Raw genomic sequence first — 21,346 nt, 5'->3', positions numbered from 1 at the left:
TTGTCCCAGCAAAGGGAAATGTCACTCCATATTAAGTTTGCCACAGCCCTTGGAGCCAGTGGAATTTATTATCACATTTCTGCATAAAAAAGAGGCACTGCGCTATTGAAAATTAAATGAAGGTTCATCATGATACACATAATAAAACGGAGAGCTTTTATTGGACGGGAAGAGTGTATTATTTTATTTATTTTTTGAGATGCTTGACTGAATCTGACATGGACTACAACTGGGTTGTGGGCCTGAAATGCTTTAAGCAACGCATGTGACCAGACAAGAGCAAAGTTGCCCTGGAAGTCACCTGACTTTGTTGTTTACAAGAATGCACATGAAAAAACATTCAAAAGTCAGCTCTGTGAGGAAGAAGATCATTGTAGGAAGGATAATATAGACGCACAGTCAGTGGAATGTGTGACTTATGATGATGATCAGCTCGAGGTCATATCGGGCTTTAAGGTTATCAGAGGAAAACTTAAATCTAAAGACACGGGCTGCAGTGTTGTTAGAATCTCCCATGTTTGATAAGGCCAGTGTGCCGTAAATAACTGTTGCTGGGTGACGTGAAGGGCGCCCGGAAACCCATTTGCGCCTCAGCAACACAAACATAAGAGACCACACACACTGCAAAAAAACATGGGAAAAAAGTGCCATTAAGGGTTGTGTATTCTGATTTTTTAAAGTTACCTAAAATCTTAAATTAGGTCACGTGTACATGTCTACGCATAGATTGACTTTTCCCATTTGTGTAAAGATTTCTAAAAGACTTTCGAAATAAACTGCGAGGTTTTTTTTTCCGAGCCATGCAAAACTTGGGTGAAATCATCACAATCACTCAAACACACTTCCACCCCTCGTGTTCATCCCCGCGAACCAACGATGTTTTTTGTAGTGTGCGGAGTGGCACCGCTCTGCCGGCCGAGCTTGAGCTCTACTGTAAATGCGCCCTCCCCTTTTCTCCTGTTTTTTTTTTTATTATTTATTTTATAAATCTTTTGGACACACGCTTGAGATTTGCTCTAACAGCCTATTCCAGTTTGAAACACTCACTTAAGAGTGTCTCTCTCTCACACACACAGATACACACGCTACACCCCCCTCCCAAAAAAGAACACACTCCTTCAACTCCATCGGTGGGGAGAACATAGCTATCGGATGAGATTTGTTTCCAAACGCGCACCGATGGCGGTGTGAGGCGTTTGGTTTGAGAAGTACGAGTGGCGCTTTGGATTTGTGGGCAATTCTTCTTCTTTTTTTCTCCATTTTTTTTTTTTGTTCATCTGCTGAATCCTGCTTTAGGGAAATTAACAAAGATATGGATTACTCACTTTGTCTATTCCTACTCTTGGCGACCGTTTCGTCTGAGTCGAGCGGGCAATTCCCAACATCGCAGATGTGAGTACTGTACAGCTGAAAACAGCCTGTTGGCTTTTTAAAGTAATACGGTGTTGTATCATAGAAATTTTTATGTGGCTCTTTTTTCTGAACCTGTGTCATTATATGGCATGTTCGGAGATATACGGTAGATGCAAAGCAGCCTGGTAATCACTTAAAGAGAAACGTGGTGCTAAATATGCTTCTAAAGCTTACATTAAGTTTGTGAACGCGCACTTTGTGGGAAATTCTCTCGGAAGCAGAACAGTCCTCCTTCTTGCCAACTGATGATGAGGATTGTACACGGGCTTTGTCCGTTACTTTAACTTTGTGAAATATGATATTAAAAGCTGCTTCCCATTTATTGCCAGCCTGCAGCAGTGTGACATATGGCGGACTGTCACATGAATCATCCCAAGAAGGGAGACTAAGGTCTGAACTTTCTCTTAACCATGTCCACAGATAGTTCTGACATTTGGCTATATGTGTAGCTTGCTGTAATGAATCACATTTGTTTACAATGCATGAAGTTTGAACTGTAAATAGGAAAGCATATAGAAAGCATACTCCTCAGTTTGCCTTTTTTGACAGCAGTTGGTTATTGACGGGTAAAATGACAGTTAATCCATTATTTATCCAGAATATTGATATTTTCGTCTTCTGCTGATAATATTGATGAATAATGGTAAATGTATTCATCATGACGGTTACTTGATTAGTAGATAATACAAATGATGATTGGTTTTCCAAATAAAATATTAGTTCCCTATTTTGCTGGACACATTTCAATATCACCTTGCATTGATTAGGCAATTGGTGATAAAGTTGTCTCAAACCTTCCTTAAAAGTTTAGTTTCTTGTGATTTCCAGCATGCAGACCAGTACTTCAGCTCAGTGTGGAAAACTCTGTTTGCCCTGCAAGATGTTAACTCGGTTTACAAACCCATGCCATCAAGTAGAGATATCGCTTGCACAGTCAAGCTATCTCTGGCTCTGTCTAAATTTGACCTTCCATATTTGCACTGCAGCATTAATAGATGTAACAGATGATCTGTCCGCAGCCCAAATTAAGCAAAAGTGTAGGAGTGCAAGCCTGTTCGGCTGACATGCTGAACCTCACACTTAATCAACAGGTTTAAGATATTCCAGATGGTTCTAAAGGAGCCAGGACTACAGGTTTTGGTTTTAAATGCAGCCCAAGTTCAGTCCTAGAGAGATGATGAGCTATGATGGCACTTAGCCTAATGGCTCAATATGGTGATGTCAGACTCGCAGAGTGGCCAGCCTACTCCCTATATTTCACGGGCACTAAGTGGATTGATCTGTGGGTTGTGTACATGATATTCATGTTGGTGTGGACGTTCACTCGCGGGTGCATGTTCACTCTTTTATTTTGCAAATATGAGTATTTATTTCAGAAGGAAGCACGCCAGAGTCAAACTATAAACCCACAGTTGTAATGCGCCTTCTTAAAAACATATTCCTAGCCACCAGTAATAAAAAAAAAAAAGCATCAGTCAGTGCACAGCTTCTTTTAATTCTTGCTGTTTCACTGTGAGCAATTTCAGCCAGTGTTTGTATACTGTTGTAGTGACAGTGATTTTGAGTGACAAGCTTCACGTCGACTCCTCAAGGTGAAAGTCACAGAGCAAAACAGAGAAAGTAGAAGGGCAACGATGGAGAGACCGACCCAGCCCGTTTCCCTTAATTAAAGAAATTCAGAAATGTGGTTCTTAAGTAGCTCAGTGTTTATGACTACATACACTTTCTATACTATTATTTCTTTCTGTGTTACTTTCTTTTTTCCCCTTTATTCCTTGCTTCCTTCACTCCTTCCTTCTCCTCCCTATCTCATGGACTCGAAGTGTGACTGTATCTCTAGGCTCCATCTCTAACCTCACATGCCAGCATCTGTCTGTTCTCAGATCTTCATGTCCCCTCTCCTCCTCTCAGCCCCCCCTCCACGCCTTCTCACTCTGTTTCTCATCGCTCTGTTTCCGTCTCGTTCTTCCTCTGTCCGTCTTCTCCCTATGTGTCTCTTTAGCTCTCCCCTCTCGGCTTGTTTTGTTGCCAAAAGGCAGATGATTAACATCATCAAATCTGAAATGCAAAGTCTGATGTCATAGACTGTGCCCCAGAGATCTCTGCACCATTCAAACACACTGTTAGATCAGGAACGATAAAAAGACATGATGGAGATAAAGAGAAAAGGAGACAAGATGAAAATCCAGACTACTTGGCCTTATTGATTACAAACATATATAATATATGGACATTTTGCTACATAAATCCTGCCAACGTGCAGCTGACTGTTACCACACTTGCAGCCAAATACACAGAAAATGTCCAAATGTTTTGCTGCTATGTGCCATTTCATTGTGCTAACGTTCCCTTCTGATCTAAAGCTTGATCATATGCTTGTTCCTGGCTTCTACCCTGGTCACTGACACATATAGCTTGTTTTATCTTCATCCTACTAATTTCCACACTTTCTGTCACCCTCTGCTCTGTTTCTACCACTCTCACTTGCTTTTTTTTTTTTTTTAAAGCTAACTAGATTTCATGCTCAACCAGCTAAAGCGCCATGCGTCTTGTGTTTGTGGCCTCATCTCTGGCAATTAGTTGGCATAATGTGAGGAAATGCTTGATATCAAAAGAAAGCAGCAAGATATAAATCATGTACATATATATAAGTATATAAAACCACACTTAAAGTGAAAGCAAGCTTCACATTGAGCCCTCTGTGAACTTAAAGGACTAGTTCAACATTTATTACCAGTTCATATTGAAAACAAATTGTAAAGATACAATTTTTGTTTTTAGGTTCGGGGATTTGTAGGGGTTTTTTTTCAAGCCAGCATAGGAGCATCAAAGTTCCTAGGAACAAACATATCTTTGTCTTTGCTGGCACAAAAAGTGCCTTGGTATCTGTCTAATTCACAATAAAGCAATGAAATCTTATAGAACTCACCTAGTGATACTGCTTATTATGGTCATTGCTTTTCTTTCAGTGGCAGACAGATGCCAACAAAGGCGCTTCTGTAGCCACTAGAGGCGTCACTTCCAGTGATTTAAGCCAACGAACCACACCTTTCAACCGTTTCAACTGAGCATTTTTAACATAACTGTGTGTTTTGTTTCATTTTATTTCGTTTTTAGGACAGACATTTGAGCATTTCTTCTTTAGTCTGTTCCTTAGCACTAATTAGCTGAAATCTGTCTCTCTCTCTCTTGCACCCATACTGTTTGTAAATGCAGCCAAACCAGTGAGTGGCGTCCCAATGGCTATGTCCATCTTGTATATACAGTCTGGCACTAACAGCCTGCACAAAAAAAAAGAAAAAGGAAAATCTGTGCTCAGATTTTGATGATTTGTGTATTATTTATTACTGTGTACTGCATTAGCAAGTGTCTGTGCATTGGACACATGCTGTTTGTTTATGGTTGCACCATGCCGGCCTAGTTTTATGATGTTAGCTGATAACTTTGTACTCAACCCTCCTGTTCAAATCTGGTTTATTTAAGACAACAATAGCCGAAATGCTAAAATCAAAGTTGAAGAAAAGGACTTTAATAATAACGCCTACATCCATAAAGGTACAATGTATTTGCAGTGTAAGCTGGGGAAATTTTGCTGGTTTTTACACTTAATTACTTGGAAATTAAACACTCAATTATTATTAATTTCATCTTCTGTGTAAATTTTTTGTTCATCGATTAGCTGAGTGGTAAGGGAGACGATGCCTTCTAACATGAGCAGATGTGGGATGTATATATAAGATTTAATAGGATCTGAAATATTAGTCAGTTCTTTAAAAGTGCTTTTAGTTTGAATTTGTTAGGCTATGATTATCCTTTACTAGTTTTCTTCATAAGTTCCCCCCCCCCCCCCCCCCCCTTTATTAATCAGGCATAGTTTCCTTGAGGTTTGACTCGACACTCAATCATCCCAGTAGGCTGGCACCAACAGTGGCCTGTAATGTTGGCTCAGTTTCTAGAAGACGCCAGACGTGTGCACCTTAGTTCACTGCCAGACTTCCTCTAGATCCCAGGTGCTTGGTGTCACTGCTGCTGAACAACTCAGTCATAAAATGGAATAGGTTGCAGGAGCAAAAACAAAGTCTAATATGCTGATAAAGACAATAATCATGGCTTTAATCTGCTCTAATAATACAATTAGTTGAGTTTTTGCCTTGCAGCAAAGAAAACGTGTTAATACTTTTACATGCAAATTTCCATTACATCATCACTGAGCTGAAGAGCAGGCTCAAAAAACTTGTAACCCTGGAGAATCATGCTAGCCATAGCCCCTGTGTCCAAAACATTATTACTTTATGATTTTTATTTTTATAAATTCTGCTTTATTTTAGTCAAAAGGCTGTGGGCTTTGTTTGCTGATTGAGTCACAGAGCCGTAGAGCCTTTCTTCTTTCGTGCTTTGGCAAAGACTGGGCGATTAAGAATGTCTCATCTAATGAAAAAACAAAACAAAACAAAGACAAATGCAGTCATTAAATTAGATTTCCCTTCAAATTTCATTCCAGTGTCAAATCTAACTTGGATTATGACACTGATAATACGGGAGAGATTTGAAAAGGATGAATCGAATGTAGTGAGCAGCAGATGGAAATAATCTGCTCGGGGCCGTCTAGGGTTTCCTTGGCTGTGACTTCGTCTTGGCTGTAAGGGAGTTAGTGCCAGCAGGTATATTTCAGGAGGCACGCTCAGAATCAGGCAGCTGACGGGGTAATATCTGTTACACATAAACATGCAACAGTGCAAAATCTTTGACCGCGAATAACGTTTGCTATTTACTCACTTTATTTTCCTTGACTCTTTCACATTTCTTTTGCTTTTTTTTTTTTTTTTATACACCTCACCCTTTAATTTCTCACTCATTTGTATTTTTTCTTCTCATCTACTCACTCATTTTCCTTTGCCCCAGTCTGAGCTCTGACTATATTTATCCAGGACCTCTGTCTTTGGGGACGGGGGTGTTAAGTGTCCTGACACAGCTGTATAGGTAAAGATAGAGAGGCGTAGAGTGGCAGGGGGCTTCCCATAAATCGCCCTCCCCTCAGCAGAAGTTTTGAGCGTTCTTCTGCGTGAGTTTTCCTTAAGGTCTGACTTGGATTTGTAAGGAAAAAGACACACATACATACACATATGGTACATTAACACTTCCAACTTACGTGAAGAAGAAATGTGGGGAGGAAAAAAAGCTCACATGAAAAATCCCAAGAATTTTCCATTGCACCGTTGCCTGGGAAACCCTGGGAATAGTTAACAGCTGTTGGGATAGCAGCCCTCTTTGGTACAGGAAGCACATCTGTATGTTGAAACAGAAAGCAAGGGCACTACAGTTCAAGGCAGAAATTTAGGATATTTCAGGGAAGCTATCAAAAGTTAGTCAAGTAATATAGCGGCAAAGATACAGAAGAGCAGTGTGAAAGCGGCAGATGTTTGAAGAGAGAGGCTGTTTGTGACTGAAAGTTGAACATCATACCCTGTGGCTTCTCTTGTCTGTTCTGTCTGTATTTGCATGAGCCAGAAATGTGTCATCAAGCTTGATACACGGCACAAGAAAGCAACATGATCATGAGCAACATAATCATTTAATTAAACAATTTGACAGAAAGAAAAAGTATCACTGCCTTATGAAGAATTTTAATTTGTGAGAGTTCATTAAGTGTTTCCTATAAATATTTAGAGCTGTGGTTAACGACTCAGTAAGTTATTATAATAACGCACTAGTAGCACTAGTAGCTTTAAGTGGATAAAACACACTGTAAGCCCATCTGATGTGTTATATTTTGAGCGAGGCCCATGATGGCTTGTGATGGTGCCTCTCGAGCCCCTTAATGGAGCTGCATTGAGACATAAGAGCAGCGGTCCTCAGACACCAACACTGGCACTGTGTGTAGCTGTCAGGGGAGACTAGTACTCAGTGTAGCACTAACACTAGTCTGCTTGTGTAGGCGTTTAGAATGACGTTAATTGGACATTGTGGCTAGAGGGGGCTTTCAAATCTCTATTTATACACATCGTCCATCCAAGATAGTCTGTATGTGTAGTGAGGCTGAAGGGTAGGGTCTGATGTATGGATGGCTGGGTAGGGAGTTTGCTCAGAAAGTGTGAAGGTGACAGAGATGTGGAGGTTTAGTCATCTGAGCAGAGTTCAAAATGACATGTCGCACGGGGAAAGACAGCTGGAGGGGTGAGGATGAGTAAGAGGAAGAGTAAATGCACTGAAATAGTTCAAAAGAATAAAAACTTTTGTTATAGCTTTGTTTTCAAAGACTAAAGGATGAAAGATTGTACATAATGTCATGAAATTAGATTTCCACTACATGCTTACTGTGGCCAAAAATGTACAATAATAAAAGAAACCATTGTGATATTGATACAAGAGATGTGAATCAATTTCTACCAGCCCTGTTCATCTTTACGTTAAGTGCTGTGTCTTATGGATCAAGAGGCTTATCAAGGTGACAATGTGAGTCAAGGTGGTATATTGTGACGGTGGCTTTGACTCGGACGTGCAGTGAGAGTATGTCCGAGTTGACAGTGATTCAAACTGGTTGTACATTCAGAATGTGGATATAGTGTTGTGCTCTTGGTAAATTCACCAAAGAAGTCTTTTTTTTTTTAAATTTAGACACAAGTATGTCTGATGGCAAACCTTTTAAAAAGTGCACACAGGAAGCGTAATCTTAATTGAGTTACTGCTGTTTTTCTTTACACAGTGCTGGTATCTCACCAGTAGGTGAAATTTCTCTGCAGCAAGTACAGACACTTTCAGGTGTCACAACAATTCTGCTTTCTCTGATTTAATGTGTTGAGACACCTGCAGGGAGAGGTTATACAATGGAAGCTGTTAAATACACGGCGTTTGACATGGATGGTGGGGAGGAGGTCGACTATTGGCTAAGAGGACAGAGAGTCAGTCCCAGCTCGTCGTGCTTCAGAGTGTGAGGTCAAACGTGGGCAGGGTAGGGAAAAAAGTCTGACCCCAGTTCCCCTGTGGCAGTCTCATGCTGTCAGAGACAAACAGAGCAGTGCTCAGATAACCAAATGGCCCAGTCGGAATTTGTTACCTTGTATTTCTTGTAAATAGATGAGTGAAGGGAGGAAGGTTGTTTTTTGTAGCACAGTCGATTTATGGATGAGAAAAAAGAATTAAAACAACTAAATGTAGAAATAAGAACACTTCAATACACCACAATAATGGCTTTTTAGACAGGTAGCCCTAAGTTAGATAAGCGGTTAAGCAAATGAATGGATATTGCTCTTAACTACCTATTTATTCCTTCTTCCACAAGACTCAGTTATTTCTCTGCAAGAAAATAAAGTGGCATCAACAGTGGCGGTCCTAGTCTGTTTGGTGCCCTGGGCGAACACTGTTCAAAAGATTCAGTAAGCTACATCAGTGTGTACTGTTTACTATCATAGCCAAGTGGCTAACAAACATAAACAGAAGTTTTTGCTATCCCTACTAATTAATGTTATCTTGTTGTATCTCTGTTGTGGTCAGTGCTATCCTCTATGCCAGGGGTCGGCAACCCTAGGCACGCGTGCCAGCTGTGGCACGCGAAGGGTTAACTGATGGCACGACGATAGCTGGACTGGCTATCGGGCATATCGGGCATTTGCCCGGTGGGCCGATGGTGATTTTTCGTCTTTATGGGCCGATGATTTTTTTATTTTTTTTTGTAACGGTACAAAAAATGAAAGGTGGTGGATTGGCCAGGTGCTGGCCGGTGTGTAAAAATAACTCAGTTGTTTGGTGGTGGCTATGGCGTAGCTTCCACAGATTCAGTCACATTAGCAAGTGGTGGAGGCCAGCAGGCGGATGAGAGAAAAGGGAGGCAAGAGGAGAGACCCGAGGCAACCGCCGGTCCGAGTGTCAGGTGAACTGAACTTCAGGTAAGAAGTTATAACCTGCAGCCTATCTGGGTCAGATATAAACCAAGTTTAGGTGGAGTTTATTTTCGTTGTGCTGACTTTTTACAGTCAGTTACAATAACTCGTACTGCGTGCTAGCTAGCATGACGGAGTTTCTATACAGCTGGGTGGGTGCTATGATGTTACTGATAGTGAACTTTATCCATAAGGTTAGTTAGTAGAGTTGCCAACCGTCCCGTAAAAAAACGGAATCGTCCCGCATTCAGAGAAAATATTACGCGTTTCGTATTGAGCTGAAAAGGAACGCAGTTTGTCCCGGACTTCAGCTAGAATGGAAAAAGACAGAAAGCTGGATTTATTCTGTCTTTACGCTGCACAGCTGCCTCTTCTTCTCTCATTCTCTCACCCTCCCTCTCCTGTTGCTACTGAAACCAGGAGATGTCCTTACTGAATCATCAGAGCTGAACACGTGCTGGAGAAACAGGTTTACCTTTTAGGTGACATGAATTAGTTGAAGGGAAGTTATGAACTGCTCCTGAGAGACAACTTACACCAGGAACCTTTTCTACGTAGCTGACAGCTGGTAACTGTGCAAGGGCGGGTCTAGCAAAGTTTTGCCAGGGGGGCCAGGTAGGGCATTAACAGGGAAAGGGGGCACAAAGAAATACTTTCTTATTCTCATTTAAAATGTCTGGCTGTTATTAAATAATTATATGAAGCTTAGAACCAAAGTTTTTATCTGATGTAAAATGTATAGAAATCATACATATACCAACAAGACCGTGTACATCACTGTCACAACAGCGTTAGTTTTCATTCAAAGGCTTTATGGCTTTAATACCTGGTGGGCCGGTCTTTAGTCAAAATGTCCGGGACGAGTTTTTTGTCCCAGTCCAGCCCTGGGCACAACCTGCAGTGAATTAATCTGAGAAGGTACATTAAAAAATAAATGGCGGTGCACATCGCAAATAGCTCGCATTGACACATTAGTTGTGCCGCGTCTTAATGACGGTATCTTAGCTAACAACCCCAACTATCAGATTCAACTTGTAATTGGCTAAAAATAACTTAGCCTACCGGTGAGAGGGATGTTGTTAGCTTTCCACATTTCGACACTTCAAATGCTTCAGGAGCTGTCCGCTCAGCATCAGCATCAGCACCACGGAAATACACGGATACATCCATAGACTCGAGACAGAATTCACAATGCATTTTTGGGATTTTCAGGTGTATGTATGAGCAGCTAGATTTGTCTTGCATTAAATGGCTGAGTTAATGCCAGTTAATGCAACATCGAAGCAGCTGGAATTCATAGCTGTGCGTGTTCATGGAGCTTGCATTTTCACCTGCTGGACATCACTACCTGACAAGTTTAACTGTCTTCAGAACATTGCAGAAGCCCTATTGACAGTATTTGGCTCTACATACTGTAAACTGACCCACAAGGCCAGTAATGTTGTGGGGATGGAGCTGGACTCTGTATATATTAGTGCTGTTTCTTAAATGTGTAAAATCTGTAACATAATTTATTGTTTGGAGTGTAGTCTGTTACTGTTACTATTTTTCAGATTCTTCTTGGAGCAACTGTAACCCACATAATTTCCTTAGGGATTATAAAGTATTCTGATTCTGATTGTTTCAGGATACATGACCTGTCATTATCCAATGACACATCTGCTTACCTGCATCTTTTGCTCGTTTAGCCTCCTCTTCTTTTCTCTTTTTTCTAAACTGAGCACCTGATGGCTTTGAACATTTCTTGTCCATCTTCCATTGGTTTTAATTTTGCACTCCAGTATGAACACCTATCCCCCAACCCGTGGATCACCACGACATAACACCAAGGTACCTTGGTGTTCATCTGAACAACAGACTGGACTGGACTCATAACTCAGACGCCCTCTACAGGAAAGGGCAGAGCAGGTTGTACCTGCTGCGGAGACTCAGGTCGTTTGGAGTGGAGGGCCCACTCCTGAAGACCTTCTATGACTCTGTGGTGGCTTCTGCTATCTTTTATGGTGTGGTCTGCTGGGGCGGCAGCATCTCTGCTGGGGACAGGAAGAGACTGAACAGGGTGATCCGAAGGGCCAGCTCTGTTCTAGGATGCCCTCTGGACCCAGTGGAGGTGGTGAGTGACAGGAGAATGGCGGCTAAGCTGTCATCCCTGTTGGACAACGTCTCCCACCCCATGCAGCAGACTGTGACAGCACTGAGCAGCTCCTTCAGTGGGAGACTGCGGCACCCACGGTGTGGGACGGAGAGATTTCGCAGGTCTTTCCTCCCCACTGCTGTCAGACTCCACAACAAAGACTTTAACTGAACAAACACACACATCCACACATGTGCAATAACACTAAGTGCAATAATCCTTTCTGGCATCGTTGTATTTTTACTCAGTTGTATATAGCATTCGTATTCTATTTTTATCTTATTGTATATTTTTATTCTATTTTATTCTACTGTATATAGTATATTATTTTATTCTATTCTGTACAGCTGTGTACTGTATTTATTCTTATTGTATTCTAATTTTTGCGTCATAACTTTTGCACTGTCCACTTCCTGCTGTGACAAAACAAATTTCCCACGTGTGGGACTAATAAAGGTTATCTTATCTTATCTTATAACCTAATAGATCTACACCTTGGTTCACAGATTCACTTTGTCTTGGATTTATTTCTGGGATTTTGCACAACCCAGGATTCAAATCATGAATACATAATGGGCTTGGATTGACAACATTATGAATGAAATGTGCTCTATTTGGAAGCACCTGGCCCCCCTGCCCTTTCGACAGGTTGTGTGAGACTTTAAATCATTAAACTGTAAATTATACATTGTTATTGATCCCTTTACCCCTAGTCCTAAAGTGTATATTTATATTCTTACTCTTCTTATATTTATTGTTTGTTTACTTGCACTGCTGTAACTGGAGCCTCGTTGTCTCGCCACCGAGGGCTCTCGCACTCACTTTTCACGTATAGAATTTCGAAAAATCTTCGATGCAAATTATAAGCCTGTATCATAATGTCTGGTGTTTTCCTGTTTGTTGGTTTGTTTTTATTTTGTTTTATTTTGCGGGTAGATTATTAGATGCCACTCCAGCCAGTCAAAGAATCCCCCGCCCTTACTCCCAGCAAATGTGCGATAGAAAACCAATCGGTGCCTATGACATCTCCAAAATGTGCTGGCATGATGTCGGGAGAGTATGAGTACGAGCAACTTTTTTGCCGATGCCCGTGATGCCGCCCCCACCACGATGCCACCCTGGGCAACCGCCCATGTCGCCCATATCAAAAAACGCTACTGGGTATCAACAGCGGAAATACATTCAAGAATTGGTCAAACAGCGGCAGCTTTCACCTCCCTCCGATGGTACATCTGGAAGAAAACAAACGTCACCCTTACCACCAAAATTCGCCTGTACCGCACACCGGTATTGCCCATTCTTCCCTATGGGTCGGAGATCCTCAATCATGACCTCAACAAGCTTGAGGTCTTCCAAATGCGCTGCGATCCCTCTGTGATCATCAGCAGCGTGATACGTAGTCAATGTCACCAGCAGGCCCAGTGGAAGAGCTGATTAGGAAGCGATGACTGCAATGGTTTGGCCACATCTGCCGCATGAGAAATCATCGCCTTTTGATGCAGCAGCAACCCGCCCACTGGAGAATCAAGCGTGACGCGCCCAAGCAGACTTGGATCAAGCAAATTGAAGACAACCTTAGACAAGGACGTCTAACCCTCGAGCAAGCAAAGGTGAAGGCAGGAGACCACAAGGCCTGGAAGTGCATCGTTGACCAAGATGGAAACCCTACGGCACCCACAGCGACGTATTGGCTTTGTGAACAACCTCCCTTGCCAGCCACCAGCTAGGGACAAAAGAAGAAGAAGAAAGATTTCTCTGCCAACAGGTGGAGGTATCTGAGCTAACGGGAGAAGTTTTCCTGCAGTTTAGGCAACAAAACTATTTGGTAAGGATTGGGGCAAAGATCGTGCATTGGTTAAAATATACTGATTGTGCCTACTATGCCTGGTGTATTATTGGTTAGTTATGTCACCCGCCTGTTAGTATATTTTATTTGTATTTTGTGCTTTATATTTGTATTTATTATTGCTCTTAACTCATTCTGTGAAGCACTTTGGCATACCTGTGGTTTTTTAAATGTGCTATATAAATAAAATTGTATTGTATTGTATTGTATTGATTACCGTCGTTTTCGAGTGCCTGTCTGGCAGAAAGCCATGAAGGCAATCTGTATTTGCTGAAAAACTAAAAGGATTTTTTTTTTTAAAAAGTAGTTGAGAGGTGGAGGTTGGGCAAAGGTATTAGCAGAGGACGTAATCGTCTAGTCAAATAGCTGCGATGTACATGTACATAACTTTTTAATGTTTTTCCCCTGCTCTACAGTAATGTCCAGCTACTAGGGTGATCTTTTTTAACTAAAAGAAGTGTGCCAGTCCCAAGCCTGGATAAATTGAGGGTTGCGCCAGGAAATGCTTCTTTGCTGAAATTCTTGACATTCTCATCCATTTCCTGTGCCACCACTTGGGAAATAAGGGACCAGCTACAATGTTCTATATATTTATTTCTAATAAAATGTCAAACCTGAGCCTATATAACATATTTAAATATTTTGATTAATTTGATTGACAGTCACAGTTTTGTCAAGAGTCAGTCCTTAGGTTTGAGAATCTGGAATAATGTCTTTGGATCATTATCTATCTATTGATATACAGTATATCAGTTTACACTGATATGTGATCTTCCAGTCAAAACATTTAGAAAAGCCACAGCCTCAAAAAAACACAAACAAAGAAACCAACGCCCCCCAAAAAACTATAACAAATGTATGCTCTCTCCTGCAAAAGTGTCCTTTTTGGGGACCATTTCTCAGGCTGTCACTTTGAGCTCATCTTCTGTGACAGCTGTAATTCTTGGACATCTTATGGGTTTTTTTCTCTAGTTAATTTCACAGAAACTCGGAAGACACTATCATCTTACTTTGAGCATCATTAATTTATTTTTTCTGTGACATCCAAAAGTGTTACACAAGGCATTAAAATTAAGCTGTGCTAAAGAAATGAATAACTGAAAAAGAACTTGAAAGATTTCTGTAAATATACCTTGTGGTTCTTTTGGTGCTCAGATTATCTGATTATTATGTAATTGTCTTTGACCAGGAAGCCCCACACAGTTAAAACATGAAGCAACATCCCACAAATCCTGCCATTCAAAGCTAAGTAAACACCTGAAGTGTTGCTCAGAAGTTCAGTTTAGCATAACAATATAATTCAATATTCAAGTTCACCTATAAAACCAGTCCCAGTGGAATCAACTTCCTGTAACCTACACCTTGTCTCTCCATGCACGACTGCCCACCAGCATTGCCCCATCATTTCAAAGTTATCTCATGCAATGTCAAGTCAGCTCTTCCGCAACTGTAATTACCCTCACGTAAGTGCTTGATAGAGCACAAAAAATAAATACTGTCAAGGCTTTACTTAAACAGAGCTCTTCAGAGCTAGGCAGGGGGCTAGGCTAAAACGCTCTGCATGACTCGCTAAGAGGAAAATATAGAGGAGAGGCTGAAGCATCAATAACGTCCTACCATAGAGGATAATGAGGCCGAGAGACATTTACAAAGCCTGCAATTATGGTGTTATTGACCTCAATAAAGGAGAAGATATCATCACTTGTCTCCTTTGTACTTTGTTGTGATACATGTAGGAGGAGGAAAACCAGCTGGGGGAGGGGCAGAGGAAGGAAAGTTCTAGCACTCCGAGTTCATTTAAACTTGGTAAGGAAGCAATAGGTAGGTTATGTGATGGAAATGTAAGCTTTCACTATATGAAGTCCTAATTTGCAAAATTAGACACAACAAACAGACAGACAGCAGTGTCACTGCTGGAGGGAGAAAGACAAAATAAAGTGAATTAAGAGGAAAGACCCAAGCAGAAATAGTATACTAAGCCATTAGTGGTAGCTTTACACCAGAGGGATAAAGCCCATGTAAGAAAGGAGGGAAAGGCACGAAGAAAAAGACAGGAAGAGGGGCAGAAAGTGACTGTTTGTCTTCTCCAATGCTCTGTCAAGCTTGCTGCTTATTAGATGCACTATCCCCCAATGGCTCAATTACATCCATTCTGGCATCCTCAAACATCCCTATCCTTTTTGTGCATGTTCTCAGCTTCCAGTAATAGTATCAGGCTTGTTCTTCTCTAAGAACAGATTAGAAGCCCAAATTACTACTATTAGAGGAGGATTTTAGCTTTCAAACTGTCGCCCACTCTTGGAAACCATAACTCAACTTGATGGGACTTAAGGAGGGAGGGGGTTTGCTTTTGGATGCTTTTTCCGTGACAGTTTTGATGGAATTAAGAGATCAGATGTGGATCTGCAGACTGGCTTCAGAGTATAAAAACATGAGGATGTTTACAAGGCAAGAGGGCGCTGGAGTGGAAATTCTGAGATTGGATATTGAGCCCTGGATTCTTGTGCGCTGCTTGCACACGAGCATGCTGGGCCTCTGGGGTGGTGTGAGGCTGATTTTTCAGTGATTCAGTAAGGATGACGTCCAACAATGCTTAATCAATATTCTAGATTTTCACTCGGCTCTGGGTGTCAGATTTGTTTGCTTTTTTTCTCTGTGAGTAAAACAGAAGGAAAGAAAACAAAAAGTCTAGCAATAAGGCTTGGAAATGATTTGGGCGTACTTGAAAACCCCTACTGCTGAATGACAATGTAAGGTCATGTTTGAAAACAAAGAAACGGATGTGCTTTTTCCTAGATTTACTTCATGCTGCATGAAATTGGACTATTAATACAATAGATTTCAAGTGAGATGAGAAGACTTGGCTGCCATCGAACTGCTAGTGCCTGCTAACCAGTGAGATGTGAAAAAAAAAGTGTTTAATGACAAACTCTTCAAACGCTTTGACAGCAAAAAACATAAGAATACAGTCTGTGGGGTATTTATTTAAAAATCCCTTGCTGCTTCCTCATAAAGATGTAGAAATACATTTGGTATAAAAGTACAGATAGGAGAAAAATACTGGGAGGAAGTCCTTCTACTGAACTCCATCTGGGAACCGTCTTTTAATGCTGGATTACAAACTCCACACCCGTTGAAAAATTCTGTGTGCTTTTCATGTAAACTCTGAATGATGGGGCTTCACTATTTGAAAAGTAGAAACAAAGTCGTATTCAAGGACAGTTTGAGACATTTATCTAAAAAATGTGTTCATGTTGTTAAAGCATATTGAAAATACCACTTCCTGTCTAGGGGGCAGGAGTTAGCCCCAGTCAGTCCGCTTATATCCGATCTTTACTTATGTTGATTTCCAGTTACCCTTGGCCCAGTAACCATCTTTCTAAGTAAACTACCTTTGAAGACAACAGTCTCCTCAATATCTCTCCCCGGGGTAATTTATTTGCCATTGTAGGATCTTTCAGAATGGTCCTTATCTAAGTATTTCAGAAACTCCTCACCTACAGCGATTTCTGTCCACACAACCGTCTCTGTGGTTTATAGAGAATGGTCTGAAAAAGAGAAAATATCCAGTGCCTGGCAGTTCTCTGGGTTAAAAATGCCTTGTTGATGCCAGAGGTCAGACGAGAGTGGCTAGACTGCTTATAGCTAATAGGAAGACAACAGGAACCTAATTAAATATATAGCAGTAGAAAACACACCAGTTTCCACTCCTGTCTGCTAAGAACAGGAAACTGAGGCAGCACGTGACATGGGTTCAATGAAATATGGCAATGAAAGACTGGAAAAACACTGCCGGGTCTTTGATTTCTGTGGCCTCCTTCAGATGGCAGTCAGAATTCAATCTAGGCAACAGGAAAGCATGGATCCATCTTTCATTCTATCAACAGGTCAGGCTGCTAATCATGTAATGGTGTAGGGGATATTTTCTTGGCACACTTTGGGCCCTACCCGTGCATGTCCATCCCTTTATGACCACAGTCTACCAATCTTCTGATAGCTGCTTCCAGAAGGGTAACGTGCCGTGTCACAAATCATCTCAAACTACTTTCCAGAACATAACGATCAGTTCACTTTATTCAAATGGCCTTCACAGTCACCAGATTTCAATCCAACAAAGCACCTTTGGGATGTGGTGGAACAAGAGATTCGCATTACATGTATGTGCAGTTAAATCAACAGTGAATGTGTGAAGCTTTTATGTGAAGCTTTTATTTTTCTACGGAGAAAAATCTTGGAGCAATGTTTCCAGCACCTTGTTGAATCTACACTTAAATTTATGCCATCTTGAAGTAATGCAGTCACTGCTAGAGTCTGTGCATTTGATTTGGAATTATGGATTTGCTAAGAAGTTGAAAGTCAAAAGTCTAAAAAAACAACTTCTGTTTACAGGATTACTAAAGACATTTTAATTATAAAAGGTTGACTTTTGCATTTCCTCCTCCAACTTTTTCTTGGCATGTCTCACTGCCCGCATTCACTTCTTAACGGAATGATGGCCAAAAGCCTGACATTAAAATCCAAGTTCCAGAGTGAAATTATCATTAAAATGTCAATTTTAGTTGACAGTTGCACTTTTAATTAATTAGTACTTATTTCATGACAAGTGGCTTTAACGGAGGATTACAGACATAAGTCTTAAACCTCAGAAATAAAAACTTTTAATGGTTGTAAAGCCTGTAGTTAATAAAAGCTTTAGATATGTTTATGGTCTCGACATGACGTATGTATATAAATACCCCAGATGTGAATTTTGAAGCTATTATTCCTAAGACGATTTGCTAATCATACCTTATTTTCTGCAGTAAAAATAAAAACACCTGTAAAAAGAAATCCCATTAAAATTTTGTCAATGGAAGCTGAACAATGCTAACTTACTGAAGAACAATAATCCTTGCTGCATTATATTTACTATTTTTTAGCATAGAATCACATTTATCTTCTCTTAATGTATGAACCCCACTACACTTGTGTATGAAACCTCATTATCGGTTATAAAAGGGTATGAAACCTCAAGCTGATTGCTGCACAGCACCTAACAGCTTGAGGTTGTGGTTTTGAAGTGTACAAATGGGAGAGAGAAGAGCACAAATTTCCTCAGCAGTCACACATAGCTAAGCCAGAGGGGATAAAGTGGTCAGAAGTAAGGCAGCTGTGCTTTCATGCTGAGTCGTGTTCTCTATTCTGGGATTGTGTCCACTTCCCAGCATTCAACCCTTGAATATGACAGTCTACTCTTAACTGGCTCAGCGAGGCTACTTGGCCTTCATTAAGCTTGTTATGGTGAGTCAGGATGTTGAAAATGATGTTTTTTCACCTCCCTTTTCCTTTCTTTTTTTTTTTCTTTTTTTTTTTTTTTTTACCTTTTTTAAAAAAAACAACTTTATTGTAGTTTAAAAATTTTTTTTTTTTAATCAATTTCACTAGTAAGCGTTTTGTCATCCTTTGGTCCATCACTCAAAATGCGCAGGCATAAATGTGTCAATTTCATCAATTTCATTACATTAAAAGCTTCTTGAAATGGTCTATGCTTTTCCTGCTGACCTTTGACCCTGGCAACTCCCATCTAACCTCTGTACAACCCACTTTTCTCTGGTTTCAAATGAACCTGGACACACACACAAGGACGTACGCACGCATAGACACACGTATACATGACAAATGGCCTAAGAGAGGCAATCATTAGAGCAATGGAGGCTAAAAGAAAAGGGGGGATGGGCTACTTTCCCCTGTGGCTGTGAGGCTACCACTTTCCTCATGGTCACAGGGGTCAAGCACGAATTAAGACACATCATTTTCGTCAAGGGAGCAGCTCATTTAGTAGTGAGGAAGTGTCATGCTTTGTGACATACACACTATAGTTTCTGCTGCGCTATCCTTCTGTTGTAGCAATATTGACATTGCTGGCTAGCACCTCATTTAATTTCACACCGTTTAACTCATTGGCACACTTATGCATACAGCTGAGGACGTGGAAAAAACGTGATGAAATTTTAATGTCATCCTTTCAGAGTTGGAGCGGGAGCCCTCAGATGACCTGTTTGTCTAAACTCCAACCAAGTGTGTCCCCAACTGTCTAAATTCAGTGAACCTGGGATGATCTGTACCGTATGTGCACTGAGTCACATTTCACTATCATAAACAAGATGCGTGGGTGAGATGGTTCGAGAGCTTCTCATTTCGTGTCTAACGAGTATAAAACTGTTCCAGGCTCAAAGTGTGAGCATGTTTAAAGTCCAGGGAAGTCAGTATAAGCTGACATGAAGCCAACTTTTATCTAGTAAACTTTTACTGTCAGTTTGCCTGTTGAAGTCCGTTTGTCCAGCTGCTGCCCCCTCAGCTCATTTGTGCTGCTGAGAGACAGCTGGTTCTGACACTGAACAGAGGTCGGAGTCATCGTGAGGGCAAGCATCACTGTCAGTGCTTCACTAGTCCCCTCTTTTTTTTTCTTTCTTTACTTCTTGTCTTTATCTGCCTTTGTGATTACTTGTGATCAATCATCTAATCAGTAACCCTCCTGTTAATTTTTGTTTTCTTCCACTGGAATCCAGTTTTCTTCTGCTCCAGTTTAGGTTTTCTATCATAGTTTCTCCTTTTTCTTTTCTCTCTTCACTGGGAAGGAACATTGACTTCATTACCTCCTCATCTATTCTGTCCTTTGTCATCTTGCCTCTGAGCCGTAAATCAATCTTAGCATCATGTCAAAGTTGCATCTAAAGGACAGAGGAGCGAGGACGATTGGTGGAAAAGCTATAATTGAGGAAGCGTAGGTGTATCATAGAAGTGTTTTTTTTACCTGTGACACAAGAAAAAAGTTTTTTTTTTAATTAACTGTTTCGTCAGACTTTCTTTTCCATTTAAGGTACTTTTCCTTCTTCTTCTTTTTCCTTCTTCTTCTTCTAGGGTTACCATAGAAGAAGCGGGTTATCTGCCTCCATCTCAGTCTATCACTAGCGTCCTCTTCTGTCACACCAAATCTTTGCATGTCCTCCTTCACTATATCAATCAATCTCCTCTGAGGTTTTCCTGTTTTTGTTCTGCCATGCAGCTTTACTTTAACATCCTTTGTTCCTGTGGCTACAATGTAGCTTGCCGTCACCAGTGTGTGAATGTGTGTGTGAATGGGTGGATGACTGAACGTGTAAAGCGCTTTGAGGTCCTTAGGGACCAAGTAAAGCGCTATACAAATGCAGGCCATTTACCATTTTTTTCCAATATATCCATTACCCCTCTTCTGCATATTAAAGACATGTGTTTCACACAAACTTCACTGTACTCTACTGTGGCTTTAAGTCCGGTGAAGCAGGCTAAATGTCATATACCCAAGAGCAATGTGGGGTTCTGCATTTCCCATAACTCACAAACTTGTCTGGCGACATTGCTAAAACAGATCAGTAGTACTCAAACTACTCAGACTAGAAATTGGGCAGAAAAAAAGGGCTTCAATAACTGCCTGTCATAAAATAACTGCCCAGTGAGACAAGTTTAAGAGCCAAAAGTCTTGCAGTCCCAGCAGGTCTCACACTTGGCTCAGTTGCATGTGGTTCCTCCTTCTCGTGGCCTTGCAGGCAACAGGCTGCGTGGCATTGCACAGCTCACTGACCCTTTTTAGATGGTTTCTCCCTTTTTGTTTTCACAACCGTTTTCACCATTTCTTTTATTATAGCAATGGGATCAGGAAAAAAATCTGATAAGAGGAGAATGTTTGTTTATGGATGTAACTAATCAGAACACTATTTTTACTTTTAGCAGTTACTCTGGTGATTTTTAAATAAAAATCAGACTGCTTACAAAAAAGGCAGAATGAGACATTAGCACTTAGACCCCCGGAGAGCAGTCATTTTGGTTTTCTACCTTAGACCCCCGCGGAGTCATCATTTTGCGTTTCTACCTTTAACAGTTCGTTTTATTACATGATGCTACAATCTATCATAAAAAGGGTCTAAGGAGCAGCAGACACAAAAGGGAAATGGTCACTTTAATTCCCAGCTACCCAGCTACTGTAGTTAGATCATTTCTCAGGACCATATTTTATTGTTTATTGCCCTTACACAAAAAAGCTCTAAACTCACCCTGCAA

At 40.9% G+C, this 21,346-nt stretch overlaps 1 protein-coding gene across 2 annotated transcripts in view; it reads left to right on the top strand.

Moving 5' to 3' along the window:
- Positions 1–960: 960 nt before the first annotated feature.
- cacna2d1a (calcium channel, voltage-dependent, alpha 2/delta subunit 1a) overlaps positions 961–21,346 on the top strand; it is a 96,400-nt gene continuing 76,014 nt past the window's right edge. For both annotated transcript variants that reach the window (XM_026146521.2, XM_026146519.2), the window contains exon 1: positions 961–1,392. In XM_026146521.2, coding sequence (XP_026002306.2) covers positions 1,313–1,392 — 80 coding nt within the window. In that variant the 5' untranslated portion in view covers positions 961–1,312. The remainder of the gene's footprint in view (positions 1,393–21,346) is intronic.

Source organism: Astatotilapia calliptera, chromosome 17 (genome assembly GCF_964374335.1).
Source record: "Astatotilapia calliptera chromosome 17, fAstCal68.1, whole genome shotgun sequence".
Classification (NCBI taxonomy): Eukaryota; Metazoa; Chordata; class Actinopteri; order Cichliformes; family Cichlidae; genus Astatotilapia; species Astatotilapia calliptera.
Note: the sequence above shows the minus strand (reverse complement) of the source record. Positions and strands in the feature narration are given on the sequence as shown.